The sequence below is a fragment of the Typopeltis vanoorti genome, chromosome 20 (genome assembly GCF_054136105.1).
Source record: "Typopeltis vanoorti isolate ZY-2024b chromosome 20, IOZ_Tvanoo_1.0, whole genome shotgun sequence".
NCBI lineage: Eukaryota > Metazoa > Arthropoda > Arachnida > Uropygi > Thelyphonidae > Typopeltis > Typopeltis vanoorti.
The window spans coordinates 78,375,811-78,389,198 of record NC_143568.1 but is presented as its reverse complement, the minus strand read 5'-3'; the positions used below and the strand labels follow the sequence as shown (position 1 = coordinate 78,389,198).

General features: G+C 34.7%; 1 protein-coding gene across 1 annotated transcript in view; it reads right to left on the bottom strand.

Moving 5' to 3' along the window:
* Window positions 1-13,388, bottom strand: part of LOC150095586 (U6 snRNA-associated Sm-like protein LSm4) — a 58,064-nt gene that overhangs the window by 23,664 nt on the left and 21,012 nt on the right. Inside the window, exon 2 of the mRNA XM_090410245.1 lies at window positions 8,514-8,555. Coding sequence (XP_090266371.1) covers window positions 8,514-8,555 — 42 coding nt within the window. The remainder of the gene's footprint in view (window positions 1-8,513; window positions 8,556-13,388) is intronic.

Sequence of the window (13,388 nt, the reverse complement as noted above, 5' to 3'; positions counted from 1 at the left end):
AATCTTCACCACCACTCCAGAGATACTGATAGGCTGACAGCTGGATATATGTCTTTGTACCACCCATGTGCAATGGGATAACCATAAATTCTTTCCATTCCTGTGGAATCTTTCCTGTTCTGAGATTCAAATTATATAGCCTGGTCAGAGGAATAGTCAGTTCAGCTGAACTCGTTTAGCACCCGTGCAGATATCCCATCAATCCCTATTGCTGAATTATTATACAGTTTGTGCAACAGCTCTAATACCTCCTCTTCATACACGAGTTTCTTCATTCAGTAAAGAGGTAGCAGTGAACTCAATGTTGCATACACCAGGTTGATAACTTTCAGCAAAATGAGCACTCATTAGTTGAACAACCTCTTCTGCATCTGTCACCTCACGACTTCTGCATTCAGAAGTTATTCTTTCATATTCGTTCTTTCTTTTACTTGCAGCATATCGATAGAATTCTTTGGGGTTATCTTTAGTTTACAGAGCCATTTTCTTTTCATACTCAGACTCAGCTTCACAACAGTTGAGACTATTTTGGCCTGCTACTTATAATTTTATAACAGACATCATCCTTATGCACAGTATTCCTTCCACATCATCATTTTCTTACAAATCTCTTACTTGATAAGGTTACACATCCATTTGATTCCTACCCTATTTATTCTTTGAACTCTTGGGACATATTGATATTTCATCATTTAAGTATTTTTAAATGTTTCCAAATGCTGGATGGGAACAATGAACTGTCACAGTTCCCATTGTTATGTCTGTTTTTTCTATGTTGCCTTTGTTGTGGTCATTGTTCGTTCGTGGCCCTTAGATTACCTACTCTCTAACTTGTGTGAGGCATCTCCTTTTTTCTCAGACGAATTTATATACTGCAGCAGCCTGAGCTTAGGTACAGAGTATATCTTAACCTAGGGAGGGTCACAGAAATTAGCTGCCATTAATGTGGTTACAACTAAATCAGAGGCCGTAGGTGTTCTAATCTTTCAGTCGTAGCCCTTCCTTCTTAACTTACTTTGGGTATCCCCGCTGCATATACAGATAAACAGGTTCGTAATTTTTATGAGTGGTAAGAGTAAGTCTACATGGTCAGATCACACACACATATGATACTATAAAACACATTTAATGAATTCATAAGTAATACAAGACATAAACATAATGTAAGCAACACTAAGTTAAAATCATCTAAGGTTTCACTCACTCTCTCTCATACTTCAAATATACAATTTCTCATTTACATAGAATGTTTCCTTCAAATGGTTAAAATACTACATACAATTGATCAGATGCTCGTTAGGCACAAAACACATCTTGTTTTTTTTTTTTTTTTGTATGGGTTAAAACATTGGTTCTTAACAAATTCACGATTCTCGGACAGTCAGTCTAATGAGATTTAAAATGTTCTATAATCTGCTTAATCTTCAAAGTTCATTTTTTATTCTGAAACACAAAATTTCTTCCATTCACAATCATCCTAATGTTTAAGGGACAAAGAATATGTAAAGTACTTATCTACACTGCACAGGTTTTCGGGGTTCCTTCCGTCCTTCCTTCATAGTGGAAAACTTTGTTGTTCAAGGTCTGCTGCCACGTGGGTACCATGTATACACATGGTATTCCTCGAGTCTGGCGCTCGCCTCTTCAAGAATTACATTGGTGAACTTTCTTTGCCGATGGCCCGCATTTTTATCTGCCGTAATCTGCTGCGATGCCTAGCTGGGACTTACGGTAGTCAACTCTGGGAACGTAGGAGTTGGACATCGTTGACCACTGAGGAGCACACAGAGAGAAAACCGAAACAAACAAATGGGGGTGATCCAGACCTGTGTTGCTGCATATATTCTCCCTTTCCAGTGCCCTCTTTTCGAGTTAGATTTTGCATATTCGGCTTTTCGATTCGTCCCCGACTGGGTGACCTCATTGCACCGCCATACGGGGCTTCCATTTTCAGGAACACATGCCTCTGGATATTTTCCATGAACTAGCACCCATGGGCGCTTACAATACTATGATGGCATTTGAGCGACCTTTGCCCTTTCTTAGGCAGTGTACTGACATTCTTGCATGTGTAGTTATAAATCACTAGTAATTATCTTTACACATACTCTTTGATTATTTTACATTTACCATGCTAATTTAGATCTATCAAAACTTATACTAAATATTTCTTTCATCTTATTGATCATGATATAAATTCTTCTATGACATGAACTTAATTGCTGAAAAGACAAGTATGCTCTTTTTGTGGGGCATATTTTGTTAGATTCTGGATGGGCGACTTCATTGTAAGTGAGGTTGCCCATTTCAGATCTAACACCATCCAGCAACAGATACCATTCCACTGAACTCAGTATACTCTTCAGTTGGTCATAATTTCCTGCTTTGTAGTTCACAGAATGTAACTTTTTCTGAATGGAACATTCATAAACTTAGCCGCTTCCCCAAGTAAGTACCACATGATCAGTCACCAACTGGAGGCAGCATAGTTACATCTTTATATGAAATGCCCTCTGAGACTAAAATCAAACCTAACACTCTGTGACTTTGAGTTCCTTCTGTCACATGCTGCTTGAGGAAGTTGCCCTGCAGTAGCTCAATAAATTCATTTTCATTATTTTTATGAGATTCTACTGCTACCAAATCAATATTTGGATAATTAAAGTCTCCCATTATGATTACTCTTTTCATGCTCATCTATTCTATTTGATGATGCATTTTTTCACCACTAGCAACCAATCCACCAGGTCTGTAACAACACCCCACTATGTAATTGATCTTGTTAGATTCCACCTCACACCAGATGGCTTCAAATTCACTGCCACATGAAATACTGTTACTAGTACTACAATCATAGGACTCAACACTAACTGGATTCAAGACATTTGATGTCATTAGCAGCACCCCCCCCCCTCCTCTCCTATTATCTCTATCCTTCCAAAAAATACTGTACCTTTTTTTCTTTTAAATGACGAAACCCGTGGTGAGATCATAATTAAAAGAAACACACGTATTAACCACAGTGAAAATTATTTAATGTAAATATTTCAGTAGTTTAAACAATAATAGGAATAACATATACAGTTAGGGCGCATGATTACAACAGAATCTCATTAAACGAGCGTAACGTGTTACAGAAGGAAAAAAAAAACAACAACAACAAAAAAAACTAATAATTATTTTACACAATTTTGTATGACAATTTCCTATACTTTAGGAATACACAGACCAAATTTAAACCGCAACGACGTTCTTACTATTCCTAAAGTATGGGAAATTGTCATACAAAATTGCGTAAAATAATTATTATTAGTTTTTTACTTCTGTAACACGTTACGCATGTTTAATGAGATTCTATTGTAATCATGCGCCCTAACTGTATGTTATTCCTATTATTGTTTAAACTACTGTACTGATGATGTCCTAAAATACTTAGGATGAAATATTTACATTAAATAATTTTCACTGTGGTTAATACGTGTATTTTTTTTAATTACTGTACCCTTTACACTCGATACCAGTTAGTACGTCCGATTCTGTTAGCCAGGTCTCACTAATGACTACAATCTGAGGTCTCAACATATTGACTAAGGCAACAAACTCTACCCCTTTGTTTCTGATACTCCTAGCATTCGTGTACACACATAATAATCTACCTTCACATTCTTTTGTATACTCTTGTCTGCAGTCTGCATGACACAGTTAGATAATGTAAAGTTCTCGGCCTCGACCATAGATGGCAACACTATCAGCAAAATTTTTTTCTTCTAAGTTGGTACATCTGTCATAAGCATCCATGTGAAACTGCAAGTCATTCTATCAAGTAGTTTGTTTTATACAGCTGTCTGAAGCAAAAGTGTTGTCTGTATCCCTTGAAATAGATAAAATTGAGTATCGTGCAGTTATAAAATTCTTTGTCAAAGAAGGTTTAATGCCAAAAGAAATTCATTCGAAGTTTATAGGCACTCTTCTCCTTTGTTTTCGAATATTAAGTAATGGGCTGCCGAGTTTAAATGTGGCCATACCAGCCTTGAAGATGATCCACATGAAGGACATCCAAAAATTGTAACAACACCAGAAATCATTCATCGAGTGCACAATATGGTATTGGATGACTGGCAAGTAGTCAAAGTGCGTGAAATTGCTGAGACTACAGACATTTCAAAAGAATTGTAAATGAAAAGGATTTGCGAAAGATGGGGGCCGCATTTGCTCACAGCAGATCAAAAATGCACTCGCATGAAAATCTCTGAACAGTGCTAGGAGCGTTTTAACAAGAATAAAACTGATTTTCTGTGTCGATTTATTACTATGGATGAGACTTGGATTCACCATTACACACCAGAATCCAAACAGCAGACAAAACAGTAGACAGAAGCCAGTTGTTCAGTGCCAAACAAGACAAAGTTGGTTCCATCAGCAGGAAAGGTCATCGCATCGGTTTTTGGGATGCTAAAAGCATTTTGTTTATTAATTATCTTGAAAAGGATAAAACAATAACCGGGAAATATTATTCCGATCTTTTAACCAGACTAGATGAAAAAATTCACGAGAAAAGACCCGTTTTGCAGAAGAAAAAATCATCTTTCATCAGGATAATGCCCCTGCCCACAAAGGTGTTTTTGCAATGGGAAAATTAAGGGATTTGCACTATGAATTGTTGGAACATCCACCCTATTCTCCAGATTTGGCTCCCTCTGACTTCTCTTTCCAAAACTAAAACTCTTCCTTGCTGGTCAGCGTTTTTCTTTGAATCAAGAGGTGATTGCAGCTGTAACGAGGTATTTTGTAGATCTTACTGAGAACCACTACTGGGACAGGATAATGGTGCTGGAGCATCACTGAAATAAATATATTAGTCTTAAGGGAGATTATGTTGTAAAAGAAAAATAATTTTGAAATTATAAATTCGTTTTTTCATTGTTAGGCTGAGAACTTTTCAGACCACCCTCATATACAGATAAAAGAGAAATTAGCTGAATCCCAAATGAGCTATATACACAATAGTATTCAAACAAATTTTTAACTTTATGGATTTCAGAGTTTGGTTAGAAATAAAACAGCTGAATAAAGAACTGGAGATCACAGATATAAATTTATTAGAAATTAGCAGAGTGAACAAATGGATGATCAATGGCAGAACAATTATTATCATTATTGTAAGATTACTTCCATGCCAACAACTCACCCCAGGAGATTCCAACTATCTACATGATATCTATTATGCTTCTCCTTCAACTCATTGATTGACATTTTTGTAATAGATTTCACGGTTTGATATGAACACAGATGATTAAGAAAATAACTATTTATTAACTTAAAAGCTAATATTTTGCTGGTATTATATCCAGCATCTTCAAAGCACACAACACAGTTTGTTACAAATGCAAAAACAACCACAATCTGGTGTAACAGTGGGGCTAGTAAAAGTAATTGCAGCGTGCAACACAAGACTAAAGTCCTAATATGGCACCATCTAGGTTAAAAAAAATAAAATAAAAATTAAAAAAAATTCAAAGTTTTGAAATAGTAGTCCAAATGATAGTCTTAGAAAGTTTGAAAAAATTAAATAAAATAAAAGTAATAAATATTAATTTGGTCTTAAGATGACTGTCTCCCATATCTTTGGTAGATTTATACAGCCATACTTGTTAAGGTTTGGAGTATGTTTTAAAGCTTCTGCTGATTCCAGGAACAACCTCTCTGACTTGTAGAAGCTTCTGTGCATTACTTTTGTTTCTTTCCAATTGATCCTGTGTGCAGGGGTATCCAAAGCATGGTCTGCCAGACCCGACTTGCCATAGCGAAAGTGTCAGATATATTTTTTGTGTTCACTGAGGCGGATGTCCACAGTTCTTCCTGTCTGTGGTCATTGATTGACAAAAACACTCAGAATGTCAACCCATTTCACTTATTCACCACTCTCCAAGTGAAAATTCTAGTTGCAACCCACAAACCCTCGTTCCAGGGACCACTCACCACCATTTTGATCATTCATCTCTGGATCCTCTCTACCACTTCCTGAAATCCAGGTGACCAGACTCATATAGAGTAATTCAAATAGGTTCAAATCAAAGCTTATAAAGGGAAATGATAATTTACTTATTCTGCTTGTGTGTTTTTCAGTAACTAAGTAATACTATGAGTTACCATTATTACCTTAGAAATGAAAATATCAGGAAGGCACCTGACACTTGAGCATTTAAGAATCTTTACGACTAAGAGCTAATCTGGGTGGTCTTGTTAATTGAAAGAGGTATGTTTATATAATATTAATCCTGTTTATAGAGATGATCTCTATTTCTAACAATTATTTTTTTAAATTCCGAGTGTACCTATATATTTATTTATTGCACAAGGGTTCACTCCGATTGGTGCAATGACCTCTTTTTTACTATTTCTTTCAGAATCCAAATAAATCACTGACTCAAGACCAAAATACAAAATAAATACATTTAATATAACAAAAACAATATATATACACTTCAAATAAATATAACTAACTACAAATTAATTGGATCCAAGGCCTTTTAATACTTTTCTAGTCTTAAACTTACACTTAAGACTAAACACTTTGTTTTACAATGACAAAATGTTCATAGCCAGTTTCTTTCTCTGTCAAGGCCCTTTTCTGAGGATATATGACTCTATTCTTCATTTTCACAGAATCCTTTTTCAATACTTATGTAGCACACATTAATTCTTTCTGACTCAATTCTGCCTCCCTTTTTTAGTAGAAATAATAGTTAGATCCGGCGTCCTTAATCTTCCTAATCAGAGTTTTCTCAAACATTCCTTTAGAGCGTAAATAGCAATTTCTTTTTTTGTTCACTAATGCTTATCGACATTCTTAACACTTCCACTTTAAAAAATTCACAGTTCTACGATTCCCTTTTCGGAATCTACTACTAATCTCCCAATTAGCGTTTTCTCGAATATTCCTTTTAAAACATCTATAGCAATGTTTTCTTTCATTTATCAATACTTATTCCACTTTGAAACTTCATAGTTCCACTATTCCTTTTTTGGAATATACTATTGATTTTCCTCTGACTATTCAAATCCGGTAAGTACATAAATTTTTTAAATGCTTTACATATCACTGTGACAAAACAATTTGCAAGTGCCGACAATGTGTGTTATGATACTAAAACTAATAAACATACTAACATAAACAATACGTAAAAATATTCAGAATTTTAAATTATGATTATTTTTAGTCTCTTGAACTGGATGCTAGAGGAAAGGTTTGTAAAATAAGTGTTTGATGGCATGATGACAAAAAAACACTCCGGAGAAAGACCATGATCTAATCAGACTAATGTAGTCAGAAGTGCCCTAGAAGACAAAAATATCTGACAATACTCTAAGCACTCCAATGTAAGATCTGACAATATTGGAGTGCTTAGTTAATTTGGAAGAAAACTGTTGACAGGATATTAGTAATGCAAACTTGTTCATGTAGAACTGTCATAGTATTCAGCATACCCATTGAGAATACATATCAGGAAATTATGATAAATGATAGGAATATTTCTAACAATGTTTGACTCTAATAATTAAGGGGATACAAATCCCTTGTTGTTCAACTGCCAGTAAGCAAAACTCTAAGATCGAGAACTACAAATCTATGAGTTTCATATATACCGAAAAACTAAACTTGATATTTTCTCATAATGTAAAAACACAGCCCCTAGGGGATGTAATACTGTAATTACATTATGAGGAGGTCACTACCCAGTGAAAAATAGCTGTTTGGCTTTCAATTTATGTTATAATATACAAATACACCTTTATGGCATTCGTATAGTAAAGTTATGCAAGTTCTTTTCACTTAAACCTTGTTATCTTCCAGGTCTACCTACTCACTGATGAGACTTCAAAAAAGGTTGAAACCAGTCTGGGTAGTGACTCTCCTCATAATGTAATTACAGTATTACATCCCCTAGTGGCTGTGTTTTTACATTATGAGAAAATATCAAGGATAGTGAGGGAGCTTGTTCCACCTTTGCTTCGAGTTGCCTTGGTGTTGTACTACCAAGTGGTCATTTACACTTGGATTTGCCGATAGTTTTTCGGTATATATGAAACTCATAGATTCGTAGTTCTCGATCTTAGAGTTTTGCTTATTGGCAGTTGAACAACAAGGGATTTGTATCCCCTTAATTATTATTAAGGATGCCAGAAAAATAGCCATTTGGCTTTCAATTAATGTTTGACTCTTTTCATGCATGGCACTACTTCAAAGCTGCCTTCTTAATTTCTATAATCACCTGCTTTATTGTTCCATATATGCCTATTCTTAATGAAAATTAAGATGCACTGTTACCTCCCAAGTCAAAACTGAATCATCACTTTCACCAGTTGGTAGCATAATATTTATATAATATTTCAAAATTTTCAGTTTAAAGAAACTTTCAATATTATCAGCAAAACAAAATACTATACATCATTAATAATACTGGGAACCAATAGCTTGTATAAATCAAAGATAATTATTAAAAAACACTCACCATAGGATGATTCTGGGCTGTACGCAGCAGTGATAAGGGCAACTATAAACAATATAAACTATAAATCAAAATATCCATTCACACTATACACAGTACTAATTTTTACATAATAAAATTTTAATATAATAAATGGCTTGCTAAAAATTGTAGCATGACTCTGATAAGTACAACCAATTCAAACCAACCAAGATATTTTAAGCAAATGCTTCAAATATCTTGATTGGTCTGGATGGCTGAGTGAATAATAGATTTGAATCTCTCTGATATAGGATGTTTGTGAATACCTTTGCTTATGTACAATATGGAATGAATTACATTGCCCAGTGCAAGACTGTTGCTCCTGCTTACTACAGGTCTGAAGTATTTGGAAAAATCTGTTATCTGATCTAGAGCTCATTCATAGCACTAAATACAACAGGTTTCCAACTTAATGTGGATGGGAATAACACAAAATCCATTCCCACTTCAGCAAAGATATCCTTAACCTTTAAATATCTGTTCATGCACCTTTCACAAATCTTATATGCATTTTTTAATGTCAAATCCATTCCACCAAAGGTTGTAATTTATAGCATGGTACCGCAAGTACAGTAATCCCTCGATTATTGGACTGCAGTGGGAAATCAATTTACTAGTTAGATAACTGTAGGGTTAGTTAATGTGTGCTAGTAATACATAGTAGAAATGTATTGGCACCAGGGGCGAATATTCCAGTGTGCAGTGCTCATCCCTGAAATATCGGTATCACCGATATCACCGCATTTATTCCAGTTAAAGACTCCCCTAATTGTCTACAGACTTTGCGTGATTCCTAAAATTAAACACAATATACTAATGCTTCATTGCCCTCTTCACAAGGATAACAAAGCATTAGTGTTTCATGAAGAGGCACTTTTTGAAGTGTAAACATTGTGTCACATTCGCGTTAACAGCCCGGGTGTGCTTTCAAAATGCATAAACCTTTGCGCCCTTTGAAAAGATGTAAAGAGGACACAGTGGGTAAATTCTTAGTGCTCTGGTATTTTTAAACCGCTGAGAAGGCGAGGCTGAGTGAGCTCACCGAGCACCTGTGATTAGTTATCGAGTCACCCAATTCAATTGAATGTTGTCACTTTCTGTATCCGATGGCTGTATTACAAATAGCTATTAAACGTGTTTTCTGGAACTGAAAATTTGAAAGTGGATGTTAGGAGAAAAAAACCTAAATGTTTCTCTTGATATGCAGTATAGCATCTGATGAGGTTGCAAAGTTTTTTAACAGTACAGAGACATCTTTATTCTAGTCTTTGGAAACAACAGACAGTAAAAAATATCTATTCCTGAATAAAAAAGAATATTCTGTGTATTAAGAGACGTTGTTGATCTACAAAACAAAAAAAATACCAGCATGTGTGAAATTAATAAGACAGACAAGCCGATGATACTAAAAAAACTAATAAATGCAGGCTTCCCTAAAGTGTGGATAACTCCGCTAATGATTGGATCTTATGTACACCGAGTCTCGGTAAACAAAAGAAAATTCTCAGAAAATGGAGTGAAATATACACAAACCAAAGAAATACACATAACATGGCCAACAAATTTTATGAAATGATTGGCTGCTCCATCCATCCATATTTATTCCTGCCATACTCTCCGTCCCCTCTTAAGTTTTTTTATTTTTTTAATTATGCCATCATAAATTCACTTATTCATGTCTAGACTTTATAGGCACGTGCTATTCGCTCTACCCAGCAACTTATAGGATATACACCTATCACAAACGTTAATTATTAATAATTCATTTAGCATTAATGAAAGTATTTCTACTCACACTTATTCTTTCCTTTCATTTCCTATTCTCACATGTCTTATAACTGATGGTTCACATATTTTCATCTTTGAGTATTTCAAATATACCAACCAAATATAGCATTCTCTTTCATTGTTTTCTAACAAATCCTAACAAACCAATTGTTCCCCCACTGTAGAAGTATTCAAAGTTATCCTGCAATAAATTGCATTGGACCAATTAAGATGAGTGCTGATGCACTATCAATTCTCAAAATTTTCATACATCAATAAAAATGCAATCATACAGTCATGTGCGCCCGTGTGTGTGTGTGGGGGGGGGGGAATTCCCCAGGATCGAGTAAAATATTCCACAAATTATAATCGTAAAAGTGATCGAGATATGTAACCTTACACCCTCAACCATGGGATGCTTTTTCTGTCTTAAAATTTTGGGGTAGCCATAGAACACGTGTTTTATTGCAGCAATAAACCATGTGTTCCTGTTTTTGGTTCATCTTTTTCTGATTTGTGATAAAAATGTTCATTACTGTTGTGAACAGTGACCAGTGTTCATTTGCCCTGTGTCTAGTGAATCACCGAGCGAAGTGTGAATTGCAAATTTATAGTGAAACAGATTTAAACAGAAAAATACGTTTTTAAAAAGGTAAGTGTATGTAATTTAATATTATTGTACTTGTTAGTTTTAGTTTTTTCTTTTAAACTGAAATAATTTAATTTAGGATTTTAAGATTAATTAATTACGTGATTTTTAATAAAATATGCCAGTCAATTTTTTTATAAATGAAATTGTGCTAAAAATTGTGTTATTTCTGAATACTTTTTTTTTCAAGAATTCAAGATCATTAAAATTGATGTAAAATGAAAATAATGTCTTTATAGGTTTACATCGACAAATAATTACATCAAAAAATGCTAAAAGACATTTATTGATATAATTATTTAATTACATCAATAATTATAAAAATGCATTGATGTAATTATTTTGCTCTAAGCTTTGCCCCACCCGGGAAAATTTTCTTCGGATGCCCATGCATACAGTCAAATTGATGTGAAATTTGTAGCATGGGTTGCATAATCCACATGACAGCACACCCGACCGAAATGGGCATGCAACGCCACTGATTGGCACACTAACCTATTCAAGGACTGAATAACTGAAGAGTTGAGGTCAGATAATTCAGAGATCACTGTAAGTAAGGTATGAGATAAATCTGAAAACCCAGCTCTACAGGCTAAACAAGCAATATTTTCATGTCTTTCAATAAGCAGGTAATATAGAGTAGAGATAATATCCACTCAACCAACCAGGTTGGCATACACGTTATCTCCCAATGTTTTTGTTTAAAAGGTCCAAATTTCATTTCATTAAAGTAATGGTGAGATAAATATTAGATATTTAACAGTATGAAAAAAACTAGTTTAAGATTAAGAATTTTCTTGTGTCATTCATTTGCTCTCTACTGGTCTCAAAATTCTGATAACCACTAACCCTTTCATTAGTATCTTAGAAGATTGATTATCTGAACTCTAAATATCCAGAGTTAAGTCCTCCTCCTCCTTCAGGACGTTGATATTCACAACTCATATTGGCATCCCTTCTCTAGTTCCACTGTTCAAGCTGTAAGAGATGCAGGTGTAACTGCCGTTGGCAACAATATTTCGCTAATTGCCCACATGCCGGCTTAGCTGGCCGAGTGGTTAGAGTATCTGCTCTCTAGCCAAAGGCTGTGGGTTCGAATCCCGTCGTGGGCATGGATGTCTGTGAAAATACTAGTGGTGGGCAGTAGATGGCGTTTGTGGCGGAGACAGAGAGTTGTAGAGTAAATTCTCCCTTGACAAGTCTTTGGACTCCCTGGAGGTGTTACATAATAATAATAATATCCACCAGAATACCTGATAATACTCTTGTTCTCTTCTTAACCCTAATCAGTTCTCCTTCCAATATACCATGGGTGTCAGCTATTCTCTCAGTAAGCCAAACCATAAAATGTTCTAAGTTTCCTTTTCTCCAGAACATCTTTCACTCAGTCATAAGTGTTCTCATATTCATTAGCACTACAATAGCACTAAATGGGATGACAGCCATAATATCTACCTTTCCTTTCCTTGGGCCGACTACTGTTTTCACTCTTATGATCAAACATCATCATCTTCAATTGAAGAACTAAAAAAAATTCTTTGGACTGATACACCAAAAAGGTGTACCAATTCAGTCCAAAAAAGAATTCAGCAAATTGCAAATTACACTAGAGTTCATTTTGAGTATAGAGTATAACTCAAAATGAACTCTAGTGTAAACGTAGTCTCTTGTTCCCATTTGTATATTACACTATTATTTATTTACTTTATTTTACGTTATACTCTATTCTTACGTTTTACACTTTTTCTTAAGATACTACAGATTATCAATTTTCTAATATCTTGAGAACCTTGGAAAATTTATTTAATGTTACGACTATGCCACCAAGATTCCCCCTTCATAGGTATTAAATAATATTAAGATTACCTGCAGTATCTCTCTAGATCTATTTCAGGCTTTATTGACTGTCGTGGCTACTCTTATTTAACTTCGCTCACAGGTTCGCATTTTATTTAGAAACAGTGCATTAGATTAAGGATCAATGAATACAAATTCTTTAACATAAACATATTTATTAAACTAGGATGCAATGATACAGTTTCTTAAATGAATTGGCTCTTCTAAATCAAAAAAATCTAAAGCTAAGAATTACGATATCTCAATAATTGTACATACATTAAAACATGCAGCAATACTACACCAATCTATAATCTCATCCCAATACTAATTTTGTTCATGCAATATACATATACTTCAATCAATACGTTTCTCATATCTAAATTATACCAATTATTCTTCAGCCTCTTAGTCCAGAACAAATAATCACAATTTAACTTTGTAAATGTTCCGTAGAATATCAGTCAATCTTCCGCAATGTTAAACATACACATAAAGGTTTTACTCAGAGTTCTTGTCTTGACACATATATCTGAACTGGCTCTTTAATTTCTTATCTGGTCCCACTGACTTCTTTTCTGTCCTGGGCCTCAACACTCGTGTTG